The 26,501-nt window shown below is 33.7% G+C and overlaps 6 protein-coding genes across 7 annotated transcripts; 4 read left to right on the top strand and 2 right to left on the bottom strand.

The window, feature by feature from the left end:
• Positions 1–1,134: 1,134 nt before the first annotated feature.
• LOC123903767 (probable mannitol dehydrogenase) lies at positions 1,135–3,627 on the top strand. The gene is made up of 5 exons (XM_045953367.1): positions 1,135–1,346; positions 2,143–2,256; positions 2,400–2,913; positions 3,010–3,163; positions 3,253–3,627. Exons 1-5 carry the CDS (start codon positions 1,246–1,248, stop codon positions 3,456–3,458), a joined length of 1,089 nt encoding a protein of 362 aa, XP_045809323.1. The 5' UTR covers positions 1,135–1,245; the 3' UTR covers positions 3,459–3,627.
• A 712-nt stretch (positions 3,628–4,339) lies between these two features.
• On the bottom strand, positions 4,340–6,743 carry LOC123903768 (probable mannitol dehydrogenase). Its single transcript, XM_045953368.1, has 5 exons — positions 6,531–6,743; positions 5,758–5,871; positions 5,144–5,657; positions 4,866–5,019; positions 4,340–4,774 (listed from the first exon to the last, which is right to left on the bottom strand). The coding sequence occupies exons 1-5, from the start codon at positions 6,626–6,628 to the stop codon at positions 4,569–4,571; spliced, it is 1,086 nt and encodes a 361-aa protein (XP_045809324.1). The 5' UTR covers positions 6,629–6,743; the 3' UTR covers positions 4,340–4,568.
• A 3,536-nt stretch (positions 6,744–10,279) lies between these two features.
• On the top strand, positions 10,280–11,371 carry LOC123904300. The gene has a single exon (XM_045953983.1). The coding sequence runs from the start codon at positions 10,280–10,282 to the stop codon at positions 11,369–11,371; it is 1,092 nt and encodes a 363-aa protein (XP_045809939.1).
• Positions 11,372–11,496: 125 nt separating this feature from the next.
• On the top strand, positions 11,497–12,390 carry LOC123904299. The gene has a single exon (XM_045953982.1). The coding sequence runs from the start codon at positions 11,497–11,499 to the stop codon at positions 12,388–12,390; it is 894 nt and encodes a 297-aa protein (XP_045809938.1).
• A 3,637-nt stretch (positions 12,391–16,027) lies between these two features.
• Positions 16,028–18,431, top strand: LOC123903769 (probable mannitol dehydrogenase). The gene is made up of 5 exons (XM_045953369.1): positions 16,028–16,281; positions 16,482–16,595; positions 16,699–17,212; positions 17,657–17,810; positions 17,914–18,431. The coding sequence occupies exons 1-5, from the start codon at positions 16,184–16,186 to the stop codon at positions 18,117–18,119; spliced, it is 1,086 nt and encodes a 361-aa protein (XP_045809325.1). The 5' UTR covers positions 16,028–16,183; the 3' UTR covers positions 18,120–18,431.
• Positions 18,418–25,850, bottom strand: LOC123903765 (probable rhamnogalacturonate lyase B). 2 transcript variants are annotated; one of them, XM_045953365.1, is made up of 17 exons: positions 25,588–25,724; positions 25,281–25,407; positions 23,653–23,719; positions 23,014–23,135; positions 22,840–22,875; positions 22,536–22,652; positions 22,182–22,301; positions 21,914–22,049; positions 21,595–21,771; positions 20,945–21,100; positions 20,748–20,854; positions 20,399–20,483; positions 20,154–20,295; positions 19,694–19,853; positions 19,383–19,499; positions 19,175–19,298; positions 18,418–19,016 (listed from the first exon to the last, which is right to left on the bottom strand). In XM_045953365.1, the coding sequence occupies exons 2-17, from the start codon at positions 25,388–25,390 to the stop codon at positions 18,771–18,773; spliced, it is 2,022 nt and encodes a 673-aa protein (XP_045809321.1). In that variant the 5' UTR covers positions 25,391–25,407; positions 25,588–25,724; the 3' UTR covers positions 18,418–18,770. The 2 variants fall into 2 exon arrangements, with proteins under 2 accessions (XP_045809321.1, XP_045809322.1); XM_045953366.1 differs by having other exon boundaries at positions 18,472–19,016; positions 25,710–25,850.
• Positions 25,851–26,501: the final 651 nt, after the last annotated feature.

Genomic DNA, 26,501 nt, shown 5'->3' with positions numbered 1-26,501 from the left:
CATCGAACAACTCATTTTTCCACCAATCCAAATATCGAATTTGATAAGAGCTGTTATTTAGATGCTCTACCATACGAAATATCTCACACAAGAAATATGCACTTGTGGTATTATCCCACAACAATGGGTGTGAAGAAACAATATGTATATTTGAACTACAAAAAACAAAAAAAAAATAGTGTAAACAATTCGATTATGCGAGTTCGACGAACCCTAGAACCCTAATTCTCCGATTCAATTTTATTTCATTTTTTTAGGCTTTGTTTCGATAATCTCTCTATGCTTGCAAAGAAATTGATCAATGAAAATTTATAATTATAAACTGATAACGTTTAAACGTGTAAGTTACACATTTTTCGTTTAAACATCTAAGTTGGACATTTTTTGCTTTTTAAAGAACTTTTCCTCATTTGATTCCCTACTTTTGCTTACTTTCTGAGTTCTTTAGTAAACTCCATTTTCTCTCCCAAATCAAACTATGGCTTCCAACCCTTCCTCCTCATTTAAGGGTAAGTCCATCATCATTGAAAATACGGATGAAGAACGAGTCATTCAAACTCTTTGACAATTCAAGGTATAATGATCCTTTTTTCCTCAAGACCTAATTCTCATGTTTTCCTAGAACCTTTTACTTTCAAGAAATACATGAAGACTGTTGAGCCATTCTTTCCGCGTCATCTTGCACATCCTTTATTGGCTTTCATCACGGCTATCGATACCTCTTTTCTAAGCACATTGGCCTATCCAAAATTGTAGGCTAATAAACAGTGGCGGAACCAGAATTTTTGTGGAGTCTGGGCAAAATTGAGAGCTTGAAAGAAGAGAGACGAAACATACCAAATACTGGAAAAATATTTCAAACACGAACGAATTCACAATAAAATAAAATCCATTCTAACCAAATCAATTTCACGAACGAAACTTCATACTTATCAATATCATATTAAAAAAAAAAATGTAATCAATTTATCCTGTAATAATTCTCAACCCCTCCCCTCCTTACCCACATGGGCAACGTGATTAAATGCGCCGGTACAATACAATCTATACAACCACCTTCTGACAGCCCTTATAAGTATCTCATTCATAATGTAACTACCATACATCTTCGTAATAATATCCATAACCATATAACTTAGTAATCCTTTGGACATTTTTCTTAATAAATACCGTATAGCACAACCTCATTTTGAGCACATAATTGAATTATAACATATAGTATTGAATTATAACATATAGTTTGCAATGGCATCAGAAGGTAAAATAGTAGAGCATCCTAAGAAGGCCTTTGGATGGGCAGCTAGAGATTCTACTGGTGTTCTCTCCCCTTTCAATTTCTTTAGAAGGTTTACTTCACTAATCACCTCTTCATAATTTAATCCATATTTCTAACTCATTATATATACTTAATTTTTTGTATCATATTTCCCAACTCTCGTTCTATTAGTTTTAAGGAAATTAAAATGATATACCTTAAGAGCAAAAATCACCTTTAAAATTTATTGAATAATAGATATATCTAATCTATATTATAAATAAATCAAATATATTAGTTATTTAATGAATATGAAAAGTGGTTTTTTTTTTACTTATAAGTTATATTAGTGATGAAATGGTGTAAACAATAATTTTGATATCTGGATGTGTGATGCACTGTCAATATATTCTCTGAATCTATTAAAATTGCAAATACATTCCGATCAAATGTATTTTTGGTTTATAATTTCATAGACTAAAATGAGGACTAAAATGACGAAGGATAGACACATTTAATGATCAAAATGACTAACATTAGAGTGACAACACCTCACACAATCAGAACAAAAATGATGTATTACCAAAATTTAATATTTCCACTAATAAATTATTAAAACAACGAATTTGGATCAGGGTCGGTCCAAGGGTAACACTATTAAGTCCTTAGATCTACAACAAAAAGATATTATTTTATTAAACAAAAGATCCCACATACACACAAAAAAACTTCATATAGTTAAATTTGCTTTTCAGTCTCACTTACCTTTAAAAATTATTGTGCCTACCTTGATTTTGATAGGGTGTGTTAATTGAATTAATATTTGATGTTTAGATCTATGTTATTGGCTACTAAATTAACTCAACTTTGGTGCATCAAAATTTCAGAGAAACAGGTGAAAAAGATGTAGCATTCAAGGTGTTGTATTGTGGGATATGCCACTCTGACCTTCATATGTCAAAGAATGAATGGTACAATACCATGTATCCATTTGTTCCTGGGTATGCTTTCAACTCTTTTTATGTTATATAATTTTATTATAACAAACAATAGGGTAGGGACAAATTTAATATTTTATTAAAAATAGTAAGGGAGATGGTAGCATATATCTTAGTTGTAATTGTACTTGATGTAATGAATGCAGGCATGAACTTGTGGGTGTAGTAACAGAAGTGGGAAGCAAAGTAGAAAAATTCAAAGTTGGAGACAAAGTAGGTGTGGGCTACGTGATTGATTCATGTCGATCGTGCCAAAATTGCGACGACAATCTTGAGAATTACTGCCCAAAATATACAGTCACATGTGGTGCCAAGTATCGCGATGGCACCATCACATATGGAGGTTACTCCGACTCAATGGTTGCAGATGAGCATTTTGTCATCCGCATTCCTGATAACTTACCTCTTGAGGTTGCCGGTCCTCTCCTCTGCGCCGGTGTCACAGTATATAGTCCTCTTAAATATTTTGGACTCGACAAACCCGGGCTTCATATAGGCGTCGTTGGTCTCGGTGGACTTGGTCACATGGCTGTGAAATTTGCCAAAGCTTTTGGTGCTCATGTCACAGTAATTAGTACATCGCCTAACAAAGAAAACGAAGCATTAGATCACTTAGGAGCTGACTCGTTTATAATAAGTCGCGATCCAAATCAAATGCAGGTACAATACAATATGATTCATTTGATTTTGAAATTCATTATTTCGGAATTTGACAATAATATAATCAATAAAATTAACATTATATCATTTTTTTAGGCTGCAATAGGTACTTTGGATGGTATTATTGACACAGTTTCAGCTGGTCATGCTCTTTTACCAATGATTGGTTTATTAAAAACTAATGGAAAACTTGTAATGCTTGGTGTTATAGTAAAGCCTCTTGAGCTTCCTGAATATGCTTTACTTGCAGGTAAATATATGAAAAAATGCTAAATAATTAAATATTTGAATCATGTAGAATTTTAGGCTAACTTTGTGTTAATTTCACATTTTTGGTAGGGAGGAAATTAATTGCCGGGAGTACGGTTGGAGGGATTAAGGAGACTCAAGAAATGATTGATTTTGCTGCCAAACACGACGTTAAACCTGATATCGAGATTGTTCCTATTGATTATGTCAACACAGCAATGGAGCGTCTTGCTAAAGCAGACGTGAGATATCGTTTTGTGATTGATATTGGAAACACATTGAAAGAAAGTTCTTAAACTTTGCAGGATATGTATTTCATGGAATGTTTTTTAAATGAATGTATTTCATGGAATGATTCACTAGCCAAGGATATTTTAGATTTCTATTCTCTATGTTATTGTTGTGATGTTGTACTCTTGTTAATCATGCTAATTTGAATAAAATTTCTTTGGGTTTTGAATAAAATGCTCCAACATGAGACCCTTTGCAGACTCATTGTAAGACTTTAACTCCATTTTAGCATAATCTTAGCTTATAGATAATTTCCAATTTTGCATTTGCAAAAGTATAAGATCAACATTCAACAGCTTTCATCATAACTGTAGGAAACCAATAGGTTTGGATATTAAAGGACTAGTACTGATGATTATGAAAATCTTTGCTTTGCATTGTTCCATATGCCTATAAGGTTAATGTGAAACATTGGAACATTATAAGAAAGAACTTCAATTTAATGAAACAAAATTTATGTATTCGTCTGATATTGGATGCGCGCATTGCATGTGACGAGCCACTGGCCAAGTTGTACATCGACGCATAGGTGGAGATGTCTGTGCCTACCATCAACATTTTACTAGATTAGAGCATCATCGGAGTCTTCAGGATCAAGAGTATCCTCGTACACTCCTGGTGATCTTGAGTGATCTCATACTTAGATAGAATAAGCGAACAAGGGACTAGGCCACTTGCTGTGTTTTGTCGCCAGTGTTAGTTACCACAGGCTTATGGTGTGCTTAATGTTTTTAATGTACCTTCTTATTTATAAAGATTATTAAGAATAGTTACTTAAGTTTCACCGATGAAACGTTGGTGTCTCATAAATATTATTGAAATATTTAGAAGTTAATGTAGCTTGTGCAAGATAGATCAGTTTCGTACACTAGTTGTAACAATTTCGAATCCCTATCAAATAACGATGTTATTGCATCATAAAATGCATACATTACTAATTCTCATAATTGTGAACAATGCCAAATTTGAATCCCTATCATTTTAACAGCAGAAGCTCTATGTCTGCAGTCAAAAACTTTTATTGCATACAAGAACAATCGACAATATTGGATAAACAAACAAAAATAGTAATTGTGACGATGATCCAAACTTTAGACGGTTGAGTTGTGTAGAATTTAAGAGCTTGTTTTCAGAGTGTTTCCAATGTCGATCACAAATCGATATTTAACATCTGCTTTGACGAGTCGCTCCATTGCAGTGTTAACATAATCCACAGGAATGACTTCAATGTCGGGTTTTACATTGTGTTTAGCAGCAAAGTCAATCATCTCTTGAGTTTCTTTCATCCCTCCAATTCCGCTTCCAGCAATCAACTTTCTCCCTGCCAACACATATCATATTAGCATTATATATGTATTTCAAATGAAACACCGAGATCAATGAAATATTTTGTTAAATATATCGCGGCTTACCCATAATTAAAGGAAAGAGAGGCAGCTCCAGAGGTTTCTCCGGTGCACCGACCATTACAAGCTTTCCATGAGACTTCAGTAATCCAATTAGAGGCAAGAGTGCATGAGTCGCTGAAACTGTATCGATGATACCATCCAAAGTACCTATTGCAGCCTATAAAATCATTACCATTAGTTAACCATTTTACTACCATTGTCAATTTCTGAAAATTATATTCATTTCAAAGTTTGAACTTTGAATATGAAAATATAAATTATATTTGTAACATTGTAAGTACCTGCATCTTATCTTGGTCGTGACTTATCAGAAATGTATCAGCTCCTAAGTGTTCTATTGCTTCCTTTTCTTTGTTAGGCGATGTACTAATTACTGTGACATTAGCACCAAAAGCTTTGGCGAATTTCACAGCCATATGACCAAGTCCGCCAAGTCCAACAACACCTATATGAAGCCCGGGCTTGTTGAGTCCAAAATATTTAAGAGGACTATACACTGTGATACCGGCACAAAGAAGAGGAGCAGCAGCTTCAAGTGGTAAGCCATCAGGAATGTGAACCACAAAATGCTCGTCCGCAACCATTGAATCAGAGTAGCCGCCATATGTGATTGTGCCATCACTATACTTTGCACTATAGGTGAGTGTATATTTAGAGCAATAATTCTCAAGATTGTCTTCGCAATTTTGGCACGTGCGACACGAATCAACCATGCAGCCTACACCCACTCTGTCTCCAACTTTGAAATTTTCTACTTTGCTTCCCACCTCTGTCACTATACCAGCAATCTCATGCCTACATACATTCATACATGGATTAGAATAAAATTGAAGCAATAGAAAAGACTAAATTTTTTTATAAAATATATAGTTTGTAATTTAAATTTTAAGCATACCCAGGAACTAGCGGATAGGTGGACACGCCCCATTCATTTTTCACCATGTGGAGATCAGAGTGACATATTCCACAATACAATACTTTAAATGCCACGTCTTTTTCACCGGTTTTCCTGAAAATTCATGATAAAACCAAAATTGAGTTATTTAGTTAATAACAATTCTTAGAATTGGGTATTGGGCCTAACTCATCCTTACAAAATCGGCTTGTAAGGTGAGGAATGTCTCTTACTTATAAACACACATTCAAGCCATCTCGCAACCGATTTGCACTATTGGGTTGGGCTTAGTGCGTGAATATAAACGGTGGGTGACCAGATAGAGGAAACCTGATAAAACGTGGCCAAACGGATCGTGGAGAGCCTCAAATACTATTTTAGAATTGGGTATTGAGTTTAACTTGTCCTTGAAAAACCAGCTTGTAAGGTAAATATTACTTATAAACACACATTTAAATCATCTCATCACCGATGTGAGACTTCTTAACAACAATATTCTCAACAGATATATTTTTTTATCAAGTAATGAATAAAATTTCACTTTTTAAAGTGAACGAATGAACATTTCAAATTCAAACTTGAGTCTCTATGCATATTTCAATTTTCTTTATCAATTGACTTATATGTGATCATGTGAGTACCCTAGACATATTCTAAATATTCAATTACTAGATCAACTTAATTTCTTCTACAATAAAGCAATAATAGATAATGAAATAAAAGTGTAGAAAATACAATAATGAGTTAATTAAGAATTGAATGAATATAAGAACCTTCTAGAGAAATTGAAAGGGGAAAGAAGACCAGAAGGGTCTCTAGCTGCGAAACCAATGGCCTTGTTAGGATGTTCAAATTCAGGTTGTGTTGCCATTTCAATTGTGTCTGTTTGAGTATAACGAATTTGAAGTGAATAAAGTGTGTGAGTCTCTAGTAGTGAGTAGCAACGAAAGTAAGTATGTGAATATTTCAATCATTAATTTGGGACGGAGGTATTTATAATGACCATTTGTTTTCTAGTTTTATGTTGTGTATTGTGAGTGTTGTTCTCGTACTGACGTACTCGCTGACGCTATGTGTGTATGTGACGTTTTCTAGTACTATGTTTTTGACATATTTGGTGACGTTTTTGTTTATTCTAAAAAAGAAAAAAGGGGATAACTCAGTTCACATTGACAAAAATACTGGGACAGATACTAACATTGTTTATTCTATATATATAACATTGTTTTAATTTTCTTGAATTTTTTTTTAACAAGTTAAAATGATATATATATATATATATATATATATATATATATATATATATATAGAGTCAGGATCCGTTGACACCAACTAGTTTGACACCAAATGTTACACCTCTCAATAACGTTTTAACCGATATAAATTTTATAAAATCCACCGTTGGATTGAAAGTTTACATCATATAGATCATTTGTGTAAAATTTCAAATAAATCCAAAATCATTTGATATGTTATTGAGATACATCAAAATTAACGGTTTTTGTATTTTTTTAAATGCCGTTAATCTTTATGTGTCTCAATAGCATATCAAATGATTTTGGATTTGTCTGAAATTTTACACAAATGATCTATATGATGTAAACTTTCAATCCAACGGTGGATTTTATAAAATTTATATCGGTTAAAACGTTATTGAGAGGTGTAACATTTGGTGTCAAACTAGTTGGTGTAAACGGATCCTGACTCATATATATATATATATATATATATATAGGGGGCTGCTAATTTAGACCCAGTTGGGTCTAAATTAGCAAGGTGCACCTTTTGAGTTGGACAAAAATACCCTTTCTTTTTTTAAAAAAAAAAAAAAAAAAAACATATTGGCGCTGATCCAGTGTCGCGCGCCTACCGCAGGACCACCGTTACAGACCGTTGATTTCCATCAGACGGCCAAGAGATGATCCCATCATGGCTGTCGGATCAATCAGACAGTCCAGATCATCCATCTCCATGATAATCCAGCGCGTGCACCACACTAGATCTGCGCCTGGAGAGAGAAAATTTCATTTTAAAAAAGCAGGACACGTGTCAACTGCTGGGTGGTTGGCGTGTTTTTTTTTTCATTTAATACTTTAAACTCAATTATTTCGTTGTAAATTAATTTTTTATTTTTTTATTTTTATACCAAAATTCATAATTTTTTTTTGTCTACAAATAGAGACTTGGTTCGTTTGATTTGGACACAAAAAAAAAACTCAATTTTTCACTACCTTTAATTATCTTTATATATTACTGTGAAACCATTTAGCTGGTAGAATGGTTTCACAGTATAACTCTCTGAAACCATTTTACTGGTAGAATGGTTTCAGTGAGTAATTTCTTAATTGTTTGCTTCTGAAACCATTCTGAAACCATTTAGCTGGTACAATGGTTTCAGAGCGTTGTACTTTGAAACCATTTCACTGATAGAATGGTTTCAGGGGAGTTGATTTTTAATTGTTTGCTTCTGAAACCATTTTACTGCTAGAATGGTTTCACAGTATAACTCTCTGAAACCATTCTTTCAGCTAAATGGTTTCAGAAGCAAACAATAGTTTTTAATTACCGTTTTATCTCATTTAATTAACGAAAAATAGTTTCATGTCTCAAAAAATTTCATAAAATATACCAAAAGTTCCAGAATATTATCTAATATTTTATTAGAAACAAATAAAAAAACAATTGGTTTCAGAGTACAAATCTATGAAATTATTATTATTATTTGTTAAATGGTTTTAAATAATCAGCGGAATTTGTGAAAATAATTTCATGACTTGAACTAGGGAGAGTGAGGTACACAAGAGGGTTCTAAATAATTCATAGTACTTTACATAAAATTTTGGAAATTTTTTATGGAATTATAATATTTTTAATTACCTTTTTACTCATTTAATTAACTAAAAATAGTTTCGGGTCTCCAAAAATTTCATACAATATACCAAAATTTCCAGAATATTATCTACTATTTTATTATGAAAAAATAAAAAAAAAATAGAGCCTCCCTGAGGCCGCACGCGCCCCCACGCGCCGCCGGTGAGAGTGGGCGTGGGCGACGCGCACTGTTCATCGTCCCTCCCACCCGTTTTATGCAGAAACGGGTCGTGCGACCCGGTTTTTGACCCGGTTCGATCTCCCTCAATACTCAACGAAACTCGACGTTCCTTATATGGATTTTGATCTTTTTTCAATTTTACAAAGGTTTCCGGTATTAGTTTTTGAAATCGGCGTTCGATTCGCACGTAAAATGAGGTCGAAATTTGGAAGAAATTTAAAAAATGTAATAGTTGTTCTACTGTTTCAAAAAAAAAAAAAAAGGTATTTTTATGATGCAAATTACATACATGCCCCAGTTGCTCTATTGTTTCAAAAAAAAAAAAATGGGTATTTTTGTCCAACTCAAAAGGTGCACCTTGCTAACTTAGACCTAACTAGGGTCTAAGTTAGAAAACCCCATATATATATATGAAATCTCTTCAGCACAAGACGTGCCAAGTGAAACTAATAAGAGTTAAAATAGAGTCAAAGTACAAACCAAAAAGAAACTATAAGCATTGTCTTCAAAAAAAAAATAAACTATAAGTATTTTAAAAAAAAAAATGTTACCAAACATATCTTTTAACTTATAAACTAGACATAAGTTATAAATTAGCTTTACGATCACTTGATTTTTAAGACATATTTTCCAATACACTTATTTGATCGACCAAGTTTATATAGAATCCACAAAATTTGGTGGAACTTGTGTTAATTTTACATAATCAAAAGAGACCATTTAAGTTGTCTAAACTCAGCGCCGCAAAAGGGTTTTTGCTCTGCTAGGGTTCGCTTGAAAAAGTGTAGAGAATTCAATCGTGTTGATGATCACTAGTGCTTACTAGTTCGATTGTTACGAAGATTGATAGAACATCTCTGCGCGTTCAAGTATCCTTTCTCCGCTTGTGAGAGTTTTTCTCGTATGAGATCTCTGCGGCTAGATTCTTCATCGCGAATTCTAAATACGATTCTTGTTGCTTCTTCTTCGACGATGAGAAACTCTCCCCTAAACTATGCGGCGGCGATTAACAACAATTGGGTCTGCTAGGGTGTGCGACTAGATTCTTCATCGCGATTTCTCGTTCTCTTTCTCTACTCGGTTTGGGGTTAGGAGCTTATCGAAAAACGTAAGAGAATCTGCAATTGAAAGGTGAAAAGAAATTGAGACGATTTCTGTGGTGATGACGTTGAAGGGATAACGATACAGAATCTCCAGGTTGTTTTATCCTTCAAATTCTTCCTCTGGTTCGATTTCCATGTTGGGGTCTTGCTAGGGATTTGGGATTGTCTCCTTTGTGAGAGTTGTTAGTTTATCTCTCCGTTATCGTGAGAGTTGTGCGTTTTTTGTTTCCGTTACTTTGCTCTGTTTTCCTGTATGTCACGGTGTGCTTATTCTCCTGGTTGCGTTGCGTTTTCGCATTCAAAAAATTGTCTGGGTTGTTGTTGCTCTGTTCTGGTTTTTGTCAGGTTCCTGCGTTTTGTTTTAACCATGGAAGCAACTCTAGAGAACCTTAATCTAGGTGAGGAGGAGGTTTTGAATTTCGAGTTGGAGGAGAGTGAAACTGAACAGGATGATGTTAGCTTATGCTTAGTCGGTCGTTTTGTCCATGACCGCCCTATTAAGTTCAACGTCATGAAGGTGCGATTGGCTGAGGTATGGAGGCCGGTGAAGGGTATGTCAGTAAAGCAGTCTTCACATGGTCTGTATTTGTTCAAATTCTTTCATCCATTGGATATTGAAGCGGTAATCAAGGGTGGGCCTTGGACTTTTGACAACTTCACACTGATTGTTGAAAGGTTGAAGGTGGGAGTTTCACTATATGATATTCCGTTATTTCATGTCAACTTTTGGGTGCAAATTCATAACGTTCCAGTAGGAATGATGATTGAGAATGTAGGGAAAGGGTTGGCAAACTACATTGGAGAATTTTTGGAGTATGATAAAAATAATAATACGAGCTTCTGGAGACAGTATATGAGGGTGAAAGTTCGGGTAGATGTTAGAAAACCATTAAAAATCGAGAAGAAGATTGATGTGAATGGTGGTGAGGGAGGTGTTGTGAAATTCAAATATGAAAAACTTGGACTCTTTTGCTTTGTGTGTGGCACCCTTGGCCACTCAGAAGATAAGTGTGATGTTAGATATGCCATGGACAGAGATGATGGGAGGCGAAGTTGGTCTAGCGAAATTAGAGCAGATGTCCGCCGTCCTGGTGGTCGTATGGACTCGCGATGGTTGCATGAGGAAGGGAGAGGTAGGGCTGATACGTTTACTGGAAGCCAGTCAAGGGGAAGTGCACCGAATTCTTCGCATCCTTCCCAATCTCATTCAGAACGCCCAAGTGCGCAGGCTACAGAGAGGGAAAGTGAACCAGGGGTTAACTCTGTGGTGCTTCATGACAACAATAACATAATATCTACCCCGTCAATGGTAGCTAATAGACGAAATTCAGTTGTCCCCACTGAACCGGGTGTTACTAGGTCTGTGGATACACCGCGTGTAGCCCTCTCAGCTAGATCCAATATAAGAGAAAGTAGACAGATTATCCCATTGTTATCTGAAGTGGTTCACCCTGAGTAGATGGAAACTCATATGGAGAAGAAGCGCAGACGTGCTGAAGGCATAACTCCAGCAGTGACAGATGAGCAACTTAACCAGCATTTTTTATCGGCAGGTCCTGGCAGTTCCTAGGACTGCCGGGACTCATGAACATTCTTAGTTGGAATTGCCGGGGCTTGGGCGGCCCGAGTGCAATTCCTAATTTGCGGAAGCTTGCCCGAGAACATAAGCCGGATATTTTATTCTTGTCTGAAACATTATCTCATGCTAGACACCTTGAACCTATTCGGGTCACGTTAGGTTACGATTCTTGTCTGGCTATTGATGTGGAGGGGCAGAGTGGAGTTCTGGCGGTGTTCTGGAAGGATAATAGTAAATGTAGCGTCTTAAACTATTCGAGAAATTTTATTAATATGTTAGTGGAGGATGAGCAGAAGGGGGAGTGGAGGTTAACATGTTATTATGGATACCCGGAGCGTAGTAGACGGAGACATGCATGGAATCTGTTGCGAGAGTTAGTTAATGTGTCCCCTGCACCCTGGTGTATAATTGGTGATTTTAATGATCTACTTTCACAGGAGGATAAAAAGGGCATTCACCCACATCCCAATTGGTTGTGTATGGGATTCAGACAAGCTATCGCTGACTGTAATTTAATCGATATTCCTCTTGCAGGACACCCATTTACTTGGATCAAAAGTCGAGGTACACCTCATGTTATTGAAGAGCGGTTGGATAGAGCTATGGCTAGTACGAGTTGGCTGCATCTCTTTCCTGACGTAAGACTATCTAACCTCTTGGCCTCACATTCAGATCATAGTCCAATTCTACTTCAATGCTCTCCTACTATAACAGTCCGATTCAATGGCTCCTTTCGGTTTGAGAATAAATGGTTGAAGGAACCAGATTTGGAAGAGACGGTGATTGATGGTTGGGGTGCGAATGACAATGTTGCGATAGTTGATCGTGTTGCGCGGTGTGCTAACAAGTTACAAAGGTGGGGCAAAAGGAAAAGAGTGAAGTTTAAACAGGAGATTTAAGAATGTGTCTGTGAGATGGAGGCGTTGAGGGATAATCAAGGGGAGGTAGAGAGTAGGAGGTTTCAGGAATGCTCTAATAAGCATGCTACTTTACTGGTTCAGGAGGAAGGGTACTGGAAGCAGCGAGCCAAGATGCACTGGCTTCAAGAGGGTGACTTGAATACTCGATTTTTTCATATGTCCGCTTCTGCGCGTAGTAAGAAAAAAAAGATTACCAAACTTATGGATGACGCAGGTACTATAGTTCATACTCAAGAGGATTTGTGCGGGGTAGCTAAGAATTATTTTAATGCTCTCTTCAGAAATATAAGTGGTATTCATGAACCTGTGCTTAATCATATCCAGCAAAGGGTGACAGAGGAGGATAATCATCTACTTACGGCACCCCTGACCAAAATTGAATTACAACAAGCTTTATTTCAGATGCACCCGGATAAATCACCTGGTCCTGATGGTTTCAACCCAGCTTTCTACCAAAGGTTCTGGGAACATTGCGGAGATGATATTTTTGTAGCCGCATCTTCCTGGTTAGATCGGGGGTATTTCCCTTCCAGCTTTAATGAAACTAATATTTGTCTCATCCCTAAATGTGATAATCCTACTTCGATGAAAGATTTGAGACCTATTTCTCTCTGTAATGTCCTCTACAAGATAGTCTCTAAAGTGCTTGCTAATAGGTTGAAGCTTTGTCTGGATAAATGTGTCTCCCAGGAGCAGTCAGCTTTTGTCGAAGGTAGGTCGATCCTTGATCATACCCTTATTGCTATTGAAATTATACATGTTATGAAGCGAAAGACTAGAGGATATAGAGGTGAGTTGGCATTAAAAATTGATATTAGTAAGGCTTATGACAAGGTGGATTGGGGTTTCCTTCGTGGTATGTTAGTCAAAATGGGGTTTGGAGAGAAGTGGATACAATGGATGATGATGCGTGTGAGTTCTGTTAACTACTCAGTGCTTATGAATTTTGACAAAGTTGGTCCTATTACTCCGGGAAGAGGTTTAAGGCAGGGAGATCCATTGTCCCCTTATTTATTCATTCTTGTGGCGGAAGGACTGACCTCTCTAATACACCAAGCTGTTAGTAAAGGAGACATTCATGGTGTGCGAATTTGTCGAGGCGCCCCTGAAGTGTCTCATCTCTTGTTTGCAGATGACTGTTTCTTATTTTGCAGAGCTAATTTTGCTGAGGTGACCCAACTTTTAAGTATTCTACAAACTTATGAACAGGCCTCGGGTCAGGAAATTAACCTGTCTAAGTCTGAAGTGTTAATTAGTCGCAATATGTCACAGGCGGCTCAAGCAGATTTAGCCGGTATACTTGGAGTGCGACATGTGTTGGGCACAGGTATTTATCTCGGCCTACCGTCTATGGTAGGTAGAAGTAAGAAGGCAATTTTTTCCTATATTAAAGACCGTATCTGGAAGAGGATAAATTCATGGAGAGGACGAGCCTTATCGAAAGCTGGAAAGGAGATTATGATAAAGTCAGTGCTTCAAGCCATCCCGGCATATGTTATGAGTATCTTTATCCTCCCTTCTTCTTTTATCGATGATATTGAAAAAATGATAAATGCCTTTTGGTGGGGAGGTGGTAATGGTAATAGTAAAGGTATTCATTGGTTGGCATGGGAGAGACTTGCTTGCCCCAAAGATAAAGGGGGTTTGGGTTTTCGGAATTTTGAAGCCTTTAATATGGCTATGGTAGCGAAACAAGCATGGAAAATTTTACAAAATCCAGACACTTTGGTGGCTAGACTTATTAAAGCAAGGTATTTTCCACGATCTACGTTGTTGGAGGCGTCCCTGGGCTATAATCCTAGTTTTGCATGGCGTAGTATCTGGAAAGCTAGACAGGTTCTGTTACTTGGGTGTAGGTGGAGGATTGGTGGTGGTGACAAGATACACGTCATGTCGGATCCTTGGTTACGTGGGAATGGAGAACGCTGGATTCCTTCACCTCAACCTGAAGGAATGTATAACTTATTTGTTAGGGACCTGATGGTAGATAATTATAAAGCTTGGAATGTGACTAAAATTCGCATGTTATTCCCAGTCCAGGTGGCGGAAAGGATTATTGCGACACCTCTCATTGGGTCGGTTTATGTGGACAAAATGGTTTGGGAGGAGGAACGAAATGGGTGTTACTCTGTCAAATCCGGGTACAAGCTTGCTATGCAGTGTATTTTTCGTAATGATAAATACCATGTGAAAGGTAATTGGAAAGAAATATGGAAAGCGCATGCTCCACATAAAGCGCGTCATCTTCTTTGGCGATTATGTAGGGGATGTATTCCAACGCGGTGTCGGTTACTAGAACGTCATGTTGATTGTGATGTTCATTGTCCATTATGTGAAGATGAGGTAGAAGATGATGTACACGTTTTTTTCACCTGCGCTTCTGCTCAATTCAGTTGGCAAGCAGCTGGACTGTCATCTGTCTTGGGTTCCGCAGCTTGTCAGCAAGGGAGTGCGGCAGATAGAGTGTTTGCCTTGTGTCGGAATGAGGATTACGCTACTATAGGTAGAGTGGCTATGCTGTTATGGAGTATATGGCATAATCGGAATGATAAAATTTGGAATGATAATGCTAGAAGCCCAAACCAAATTGGTCGGGCTGCGTTTGGTCAGTGGAACGAGTGGATTGCCGTCCATAAGTTGCGAAGTAACGATGATCATGATGTTCCGCTTGTCAGTACCATTCGGTGGGAAAAGCCTCGTATAGGATGGTTAAAGTGCAATGTAGATGCAGATTTTTTGTCGGTGCAGGTAGGACCGCGATGGGTGCTTGTTTTCGTAATAATTCTGGTGAGTTTATGGCTGGAATTACGCAGTGGCAGCAACTGACTTTATCAACAGAGGAGGGTGAAGCATGGGCACTATTGCAAGCCATGAATGAAGCTAAGAGTAGAGGTTTTGAAAGCGTCCAGTTTGAAAGTGACTCTCAAGTGTTGGTTGATGCCATTCGTACCAAACGGCGAGGCAATTCAGAGTTTCTTTCAATCGTTAATGAAATTATTCTTGTTATGTTTTCATGTGTGAACTTTGAAGTTAAGTTTATTAGGAGACAAGTGAATTCGGTTGCTCACACCTTAGCTAGGGCGGCCAATTCCTGGACTAGTTTCCATAGATTTGAGATTCTTCCTTCATGTATTGAACTTTTGATATTTAATGAAATGCAGTAAGTTTGTTTGGTTCAAAAAAAAAAATTATAAATTAGCTTTTTAACCATGCCAAACAGATCGTGCGAGAGAAATTAACATGTGCCTTAAATTCTTCAAACATGAGTTAGTGAAACAAATATTTTGGTTATGAAACAAAGTGGATGACTTTCTTCTTTATATATGATTTTGTTTTAATATACTATAATTGGTAATAATAAGAATGAACAGATGATTATTATTTAGGACTCTGTATATATCGATTATATTAAAATTTTTTTTTCTGTTTTTGACAAAGATTATATTAATGTTTTAATTGTCCAATTGTACACACTTTAAAAATTTCTTTTTTTATTGGTCAATGTCATGAACAATTAACCACCCATCGATCCTATAATAGTTATGGTTATCAAACTTCCACATACACACTCTTTTTTTTTTTTTAGATATCCAAACCATAAACTAGGATTCCTATTGACAAAGTCACCCACTCACCCATGTAAGTAGTAACACATATGGTTATCAAACTTCCACATACACACTCTAGTGTGTGATAATAACTAGTGGATTTCATTTTGCCCCTTCCCATAAAATCAACACTTTCCTTTTCTCTTTCTCTACAATTCACATCAATGGCTTCACAACCAGAAGAAGAGCATCCCAAAAAAGCTTTCGGATGGGCTGCTAGGGACACATCTGGAGTCCTTTCTCCTTTCAAATTCTCTAGAAGGTCATTCATAGTTTGTTTCATTACTTTTTCCTTTAGAAACCAAAATATTCTCAACGCGCAATTTTAACATAACAAATGTTTCTTCATACGATTTTAATTTCTATTTTTCATTTAATTCAGGAGTCGTAACTTACAATGTCAAATATTAAATTAATATTTTTTCAATATTGAAATTCATAATTTTTTTTATTCCTTTTCAGAGAAACAGGTGAAAAAGATGTGGCATTCAAAGTACTATATTGTGGTATATGTCACTCAGATCTCCACATGGTGAAAAATGAGTGGGGCAATAGTATTTACCCACTAGTTCCCGGGTACTATAACATCATAAATAAAAATTAATTTTTGTTACACTATTTTTTTTCCGAATGAGTTCAACAAACTAATTTTTTGTTTCTTTCTTCATATTGTGTAAAGACATGAAGTTGCGGGTGAAGTAACTGAGGTAGGAAGCAAGGTAACAAAGTTCAAAGTTGGAGACAGGGTAGGTGTAGGGTGCATGGTTAATTCATGCAAGTCATGTCAAAGTTGTAGCGATGATCTCGAGAATTATTGTCCAAAGATAATTCTCACATATAGTGTAAAAAATGTTGATGGAACAATCACATACGGAGGCTACTCTGACAGCATGGTTTGCGATGAAAACTTCGTGATCCGTATTCCTGATGCCTTATCACTTGAGGCCGCTGCTCCTCTTCTTTGTGCCGGGATCACAGTGTATAGCCCTTTAAAATATTTTGGACTCGATAAACCTGGTTTGCATCTTGGTGTGGTTGGTCTTGGTGGATTAGGTCATATGGCTGTGAAATTCGCCAAAGCTTTTGGTGCGAATGTAACTGTGATAAGTACTTCTCCTAACAAAAAGAAAGAAGCTCTTGAACACTTAGGAGCTGACTCATTCGTGGTTAGTCACGAACAAGATCAGATGCAGGTGTGTACCAATAATTCAATTTTAATGAATCATTCTTGATTTATCTATAACATAATCGATTTGTTGACCAATCTAAAAACTCGGCCACTAAATCAAACAATAAATAATATAAATATAAAGACTAATACCAATCGTTAGTGGGTTCCATGTTGATTGACACTGAATTTGGTAGGGAAGAGGAGACCACTGTTCGCTTCCCCACAATCGGGAGGGAGCTGAAACCTCTTGATGTCAGAACTAATCCATGAATCAGATTAACTCTCTAGTGGACAGGATACTGGTGCTGAAAACCAAAAAATATATATAAAGACTAATTTTTAAAATGTCGCAAAATCCAATTTGGCGATCAATTTGACTAAATAGAGATTTTTTTTTATAGCATATATATTTTGTGACAATTGTGAAATCAATTACAAACTTCTAATGTTGTTCATTATGTTATAGGCTTTAATGGGGACTTTTGATGGTATCATAGACAGTGTTTCAGCACAACATTCACTAGTGCCTTTGCTTGCTCTAGTGAAGAATCATGGTAAACTTGTTATGGTTGGAGCACCAGAGAAGCCTTTAGAGGTTCCAGCATTTTCTATTATTGGAGGTAATTAATCATATGAAAAATAATTTCATATATAAATTATGCCATATTAATTAAATATAATTATAAAGGTTGTTTATTAATTAATATTTCATATCATTGGCAGGGAGAAAAACAGTTAGTGGGAGTATGATTGGAGGAATAAAAGAGACACAAGAAATGATTGATTTTGCTGCCAAACATGGTGTTAAACCTGAAATTGAGATTATTGCAGTAGATTATGTGAATACTGCAATGGAGCGTTTACTCAAAGCTGATGTCAAATATCGATTTGTTATTGACATTGGAAACACATTGAAGGCAAGTTCTTAAGTACCTAACCTAACTAATTAACATATTGAAGGCAAAGTACTTATAGAAAATTAAATATTTCTTTTACATTATTTTTCATTGCTGTTTTTTTTACATCACATTTATAACCTATTACATTTGTATCCACTTTTTGTGTTTTTTTAATCTCTCGAAGAGTATGAATGTATCTGCTTGAGATTTTTATCATCTAATTTTGATCAAACAGTTACCAATATAATGATTGTGCGAATGTCAGATTTTTTTTACTAGAGTGGATATGTCTTTGTGCGGGAAATGTTGAACACTAGTAATATAGAAGTTTTTTTTGACTCATTTCATTTTTTATAGATTATTAAAAATTGAACTAGCATTATAACAAACATAAGGAAATATATAAGCACAAAATTAAAAACATCTTCTTTTTTTTTTTTTTTGGTTACAAACATCTTCTTTATTATTGCTTTGATAAATAGATGTATACAATACAATAAAACTAATAATTGGACTTTGAGAAGAGAATCCCATATCCTAAAATTCTCTTATATCCATACTATAAATGACTAATTTGTCTATTTTCCTAAAATTTATTCTCTCTTTCAAATTATCTTCTCTTATATCCATACTATAAACTCGTGCTTATATGTATATCTTCATCCTCCAATATTGCAAGAATCAAACATTTAAGGTAGTTGGTGGACTCTCTAAACGGATATAATCGTATAGAACTGCTTGAAATAATGATTGAAATCTTGGTTGTCTCAAATATACCGTATTAATTCCTTTCACCAAATTAATACTAGGTACTTCTATGGTAAACAACCAATATAATCCATGAATTCCATGCCTTGGTACCGCGTTGTCATCACCTATTCGCTTTGTCGTGAAGAAAGGATTAGCGCTCACCTTATTGAACCAAACCTAATCATTCATCATCGAAAAAATGCCGATGTATATTAATATTAGTATTATTATTTAAAGACCAAAAGTAATAATTATTTTAAGGATTAAAAATATATTTAAGGCTATGATTTTGTATTAGCAAAAATATCAATTATGAAATAAATAATTTAGTGTACCTGAACTTCAGCATTAGAGGCACTAGCAAGGGCCAATTGTAATGTATAGTTTCCGCGCACTACACTATCAAGTTTAAATACAACACTCCATGTAGTTGCTTGGAATGTTTTATTTCCTACAATCCTGCATATATATTTAAGTGAAGTTTTGATTAAAAATGCCATTAAACAAGAAATTAATCATAACAAATTAACAAAACTAATTTACCTTGGAACATGAGCAAAAAACCAATCCTTTTTCCAGTCATTAACACCAACCTTGTAAACAAGATCGTTTTTGGGATATAAATCGGTGTAACGATTCCATATCCCGTATTGCCTATACCTATCATAGGATAAATATTTCGTCCGAGTTAGTGGAAAGCGAATTTTAAAATTAATACTACCTCCGCTTTTTTATGTAAGCATTCGTTTGCACTCCGACAAAAGAAGTTTACAATTAAAAACCGAGATGGTAGAAACTAGCATCAACTTCTTTTTTTGCAAGAGAATCAACTATTGAACGGTTTATAGACTAACCTGTCTTTGTTGTCGTTCACGTATAATTTGTTTATGAGGTTAGGGTAAGGGTTTGGTACATAAAATTCGCCGGCTGAACGATCTGGAATGCCAATTTCCCAAAGAGTTGGGCCATTTCTTGGAGGATTATATACAAGTGAATTCAAGTTGATTTTGCTTCCTACATTTATACACATTATTACAAAGTCATTGTCTAATGCAATAAAGTTATAAATACTTTGGGTAAAAAAAAAAAAACAGAGTCACAATATAATGTAGTCACAAAAACTTGGAACTTTTGTTTATATTTTACTCTCAATAATTCGAATTTAATAAATAATTCGAAGTGGGAATAGTCATATTTTATTAGAGATGTAATTAGTTAGTTGATAAAGTGTTAGTTAATTGCTAATAACTTATCAACTAATTACGTCTCTAATAAATTTTACGGTGATCATGTGATATTATTTTCGTATCTTACCTGGTTTAATTGTAATTTGATCTTTATAAATATAATCTCCAATGTAGCCAGGAACCCATGCAAATAAGTTGTATGTCCCAGGTACAATATTATTTATAAGAAAGTTTCCATTTTGATCTGATCGGATCCAAAATTGATAACCCTGTGGATTTCATAGAATTCAAATAATTTTTAGCTACATACATATAAATATTTCTTCAAATATTTAAGAAATTGTAATTTATTGGATCAAATTTTAAATGTACCTTGCTTTCACTCTGCCATGATCCTGCAGGTCCAGGCAATGCTAGACCGATGTAAGCATTGTTAGCATTTTGAGGTTTGTTTGCCCTAATAAGTATAGTAAAGCAAGAAATTAATTAGTTAATCCATGAAATCAAATAACATAATGCCGATAAACATGATCATTAGAATGACTGATTCATTTTAGAGAATAAAGTAAATAATCTGAATAATTTATGTTCGAATATATACATAGTTTGTTACAAATGTATATGTAACATGAATAATAGATATCAATTGGTCAAGAAAACGATCACTATATTTGTTTCGTAAATTGTTCTTTTATAGAAGTCAAAATTCGTTAATGTATACCCGTCTTTGACTTGTAAATGTCCCGATAGAGTTCCCCGTTGATTAGATGGAATGAAATCTTTTGATTGAACGAAATTATAAGGCCAACTTTTGACTTCATTTGCTAGCTGATTAAGAAAAGAAGAAGAATTAATTATGTGTCATTAGGTTCTAATAAAGGGAAGAAAAAAAGTGATTGTAAGGGAAATAAAATTGACCTTTTGTTTAGCATCTGTCCATAGAGATTTGAATTTATCCTTACTTGGTGCAGTATTCAAGTAAACAAAAATAGGGCCAAAGACCTTTTTATAAGCTTCTCCTTGTTTCAATTCTATAGCTACCGTTTTGCCAGCATAGTGAGTGCTCACAAACATCTACACACACAAAAATCAAAATTCAATGGGCCATGAGTAACTATATGAATATGAATTTTGTTAGGTTTGTATGAGGAAATATTTTCTAATTGAAATTGAAATATACAATAACATAATTTATAATTAATAAATTATTAAAATGATATTGAAGTTTTGCTTATCTAATATTAATTATTGAGTTCTTATGACAAAATTGTGCTACCCTAATATTGATGAAGAATTTTTATTTTTTCACCCCCCGTGTTTTTTTTTCTACGCCCGCATTTTATTTTTGTCCTTGGATAGATATTTCAAAACGCGTTTTCCGAATGTTTTTTTGCCTTGGAAAAAACTTCGGAATGTGTTTTCCGAATTTTTTCCGAATTTGAACTCGGAAAATGCATTCCGAAGTTTTTTTACAAGTGCAAAAATGAAAAAATGGGGAGTAGAAAAGAAACACGATGGTGGGAAGATAAAAATTCATCGACGAATTAGTGGAATTTTGTTGCACTTACAGAGAGGCAAATTGGGCCGACATGAGATGTGAGGTCTTGCTTAACAGGCCCACCATTTCGGAACTCATTACTTGGTGTTATGATCCAGAAGCCCACGGGCTTTTCAGAATCTGCAGTAATCCATCCATTTACTTGGTTGTATTGGTTCTCAGTTGAGTATTGGTATTTATCATCCACCTAAGTAGAGTTTATTTATAACTATGTTAGAACTATATAAAATATACAAAATAAATAATATAATATTAGAAATTACACACATAACATATAAACATTGAAAAATTTGATGGAAACAAGAGAGTGCATAAAGAAAGAGAGTTACTTCTCCTTTAAATTGTGAATCAGATGGATTTGTTAAGAGCACTGCTTCAGGAAATGCTAAAGGTTGACCAGTTTCTCTATCTTTCATTTCTGGCATTTTTCTTTGTATAATATCTGATACGGCCATATAGTTGAACCTACATATATATATTTCAATATGAATTCCATAAATTTGCATCAATGATGAGTAGTTGAAAAGAACTAATATTTGTTTTAGAAAAAAAAATAAATTATTTTCATTGAAACATTTTTTTGTTGTTGTAACTTACAAGCTTTCTTTGGGCTTAAAAACGGTCCTTATTTGACTAACTGAGATAGCAGGAAATCCTGTTGGTCGATCAAATATCACGTAAGTATAAAATCCTGAATCGCCTTTTCGTACTATGTACCTGTCGTATAATTAAATTTATGCAAAATAATCATTAATGTTAATCATAAAAATCGTAAAGTGATAAGATGATTTAAGAGATAGTTTAATTATCGACTAATAAATAACAATCAACGAACGACTAGCCTTTGTCCTTTTAAAAAAAAAAGTTAGTCTTCAAAATCAAAACTAAGAAACATGTTGTCCATACTAAATTTTCACAAATTGTACCAAATAATTGGGACTAGGAATTCACCTTTGGTCTATGTTTATAGGGACACTTGAACTGTCTGAGGGTTGCCATTTCCTTAAAAATGAAACCTCTGCTATATTCTCATTCCTTGTTATGACGGTGAAACTTGTCCCGTGAACTCTGTAATTGTAATCTCAAATATAAATTACATCTATGTAGCATCGATATTTATAATTAAAAGTGTATGTATATCAATGATAATATTAATATGTGTCAGTGTAATGTTTGATTTGGTGTTCGTATATGTGTCAGTGATTCATAGAATATACTAACCGAAGAACATATGAATTAAATTAAATCATAATACCTTTGAAAAGTTTTGCCAAAAACAACGTCAAAGTACCTATCAATAATATGAAAGCATAAATAATTAAATGCATGTTATTTTTGTACTATATATACGTCACTGGATATTATATAAGCTTGTAGAAAATCCAAAATTGAATAGAATTAATTTATTTAAAATGAAATAGTTAGGTACCCTCTATCAATATCTTCATTTCCACCTTCAAGTACATTTTCAATTCCAGAATATGATATTCCTGTGATATACCCCCCAGGATTTGCCAATGTGAGGGTAAAGATGCCATTGCTAATCACCACCTAAAAATCAACTAGAAAATTAGGACAATAATTTTTCCTTTACATTCTTCTTTTTTTTCTAATGAACTATCTTGTCTTCAAGAAGATTAGTAATAACTATAGTATTAAATTGCACTTCAAAAATCGCAATTGTGGCTACAATATAACAACTTTAAAAGTTTTTACAATGAGTAACGACATTGTAAGTACAATTGCAGCAGCATCGATTGGATTTTACTCACAATACAAATATTTGCAATGTAACCACAATCGCAATTGCAATTTAAAAGCATTTTCATGAAATATACTTTTGTTAATGTTTTTAGTGAAACAAAATGTTTATTATTTAAAAAAAGTCATTTTTTTCATAATTTGGAAGAAATCACACAATATGACATTTAAAACGGTCAAGTAAAATATTTTGTCGTTATTTATTTTTATTTTTTTGACAAAATTTTGTCGCTATTATTAAGTCAAATGTTTCTAACATTAAGCATTATTAAAAAAGAACCAAAATTCGGTTTCAAAAATCAAGTACCTGTGGAGAACTTTGAATTTGATTAATCACAATGGTGACTGGAGATTGAACATTACTTAAGCTTCTTCTGCAAGTGGAAGCAATACAAGAAAAATGAGTAAAAATAAAATAAAAATATAGTATATATTAATTTCTTTGTCATCATTTTAATTGAAAAATTAATAATGAAAAGAGGAAAGAATAAGAAAAATGGACAAAAAGGACAATTTGAATACTACCATAAACTTTTTTTCTTTAAAAAAACCAAAAACATATTAGATATTCCAATTATGGTATATGGTTAAATTTTCTTTTCCTATTAGGTTAGGGAATGCATCTTTATCCTTTTATTACCCTTTAAATAAAAAATTCCTTTTGGTAGCCTATATTGGAATCAAATACAAACAGAAAGACCCTCACCTAGAAGTGACAGAATATCAATATTTTCTCCTGAAAATATTCCTACTACCTCCTCTTTATTTTTTAAAGCAATAAAAAAGAAGAAGCTATAGCATTTTCCATATTTATACAAACAGTTAAAATTATATAACCAATAATAATTAATAAATAATAATAATTTTATTATTATTATAGAATAAAAATAGAGGACACATATAGTTTAGTGCACATCAACATATATAGTGTAGCAATTGTAGAGACTGTTAGATATTTATAGAAGAAAAAAAATAATTCTAACGGTTTTCATAAATGCACTATAAAGAAGCTATTAGATATACTCAAATATTTGTTAAGAGATAAAATGCAAATTATTTGAATAGAATTATAATACAAATGAATTTAGAATTTTTGAATGTGAAGAATCCAAATCCGTACACATGAGAGTCTCATCGTGGAAGAGAATTCAAGGCACTTACGAGCATTCAATGTGTATGTGGATGTAAATCAGTAAAAGTAAAGGCAAAAGAAAGGACATTGATTGTGGAACAAAAACATGTGTAACTTTTTTATGTATAATTGTGATTAGAGGTCAGTTACAATAAAGCAATCTAGCTGGGATTTAATAATCACCAGAGTTTTCACAAAAAAATAAAATAAAATAATCACAAGAGTTAATTACATTTTCATCAAAGTTGTTGATTATATATACATCCATATATATGGGTTGAGTTTAAGAACAAAAAAAAAAATCGATATATTAGTCAATTGAAAAATTAAAATATTATTTTAAAATTTAAACCGTCTAATTTAAATATATACACTCAATGTCAGATGGTGTTATTTTGATGCAAACTAGTTAGCTAATAAGATCTTCATTTCACCACCACAAAAAATAACATACAAGTGAAATGTTGCATGCAAATGGAACCATAATAACAAAAAGATAAATTAAGGATATGTATTTGTAAAACTTTCGTTCTCGGTAGACACGGGACACCAATCACACCATAGACTTAAAACTCGACTCTTCTAATTTATGCTATCTTCTTTCTCTATTGATGCAAATTTTCTCTTTCCTTCTCCTTAGTAAATTTTTTTATTTTATAATTAATTAATTTTATTGCAAGTATTTTGTACGAAGAATATAAATAACGTAAGTAATATATATAGTTTGCATAGAATTAAAATCAAAGTTTTTCTTATGTAAAAAAGAAATTTGAAATGAAGCAAGATTAAGGAAAAGAAAGAACCTGAAAGATATATGCTCAGAAGAGGCACCAAACATGAAACATAGTTGCAAAGCCATTCTAAACCACAAAAACAATTGAAACTTTTTACTCATGGCACGTCCCATCTTCATCTTTGAAAAATATGAACCTGCAAATAATTTGAGAATTTCATTTCAGAAACATATATTATCATAACACAAAAGATGTCATAGAATGCCAAATCATTTTTGATACATAATGCTTCTATGATGGTAAAAATAATCAAGCAATAATTATATTTAAATATAAGAAATTTATTAACAAAAAACAAAAACACAAGATAAAGAACCTCGATAATGATCAACAATGTTTTGATAAAACCATGGATGAAATCAACAAATCAAGTTTACTATGCAAATTGCAATGCATGCATTACTATGAATTTATGAAAAATAGAAATGTCTATATAACCTTTTCTTTTGGTACAAAAATCCCTATAGAACCATATATAAGCACATTTTCAAATCGAACATGTGCATGCATGACCTCATATTATTATATACAAAGACTGAAGTTTAATAACCAACTTTAGCAAAAAAAATTAAAAGGTTTTTTATACATATATAGAAAAAAGGTTGATAAGGACTATAATTAAGATTAGCTCAAATGTCGACTTAAATGTTTTATCATTGATATAAATAGGAAAAATGTGTTTATGTTAATGAATGATTTTCTATCGTTATAGAGAAAGGACCACAGAATCTGTGGCATCATATTAATTTATTTTGATCAAATGAAATAAACAACGAAAGACTTTATAGCCTTTAATGTATTTCAACTAGTACGTTTGGTACATATACACCTAATCCTTAGTTCTAGATAATCATCAACATATGATAATCTTAAAAGATATTAGAACATGTAAATATTATATTTAGGATGTCAATTTGATCTGTAAATAAGAATCTCTGTAGAGATTGTCCTGTTTGAAAATTCAAAGATGAAGTATTTTTCTCGTGGAAATAGGGATTGAGAAGAAAGTCCTTCGAGAGAGATTTGGAGATGGAGACAAGATTTTATCTCCCAACCCATGAAAACTTTGTCTCTCGAATGTTTTATTAAAATAATATTTATAAATGTATATTTAAATATTTTATATATTATTTTTAATTATATTTTCACACAATATATGTATAAATTTATTTATATATGATGTTTATTATTGTCATATGACTCATAATAATATCTTAACTTTTAACTTTT

The sequence above is a fragment of the Trifolium pratense genome, linkage group LG2 (assembly GCF_020283565.1).
Source record: "Trifolium pratense cultivar HEN17-A07 linkage group LG2, ARS_RC_1.1, whole genome shotgun sequence".
NCBI classification, from domain to species: domain Eukaryota; kingdom Viridiplantae; phylum Streptophyta; class Magnoliopsida; order Fabales; family Fabaceae; genus Trifolium; species Trifolium pratense.
The sequence above is the reverse complement of the archived record's forward strand: the minus strand, read 5'-3'. Positions and strand labels throughout refer to the sequence as shown.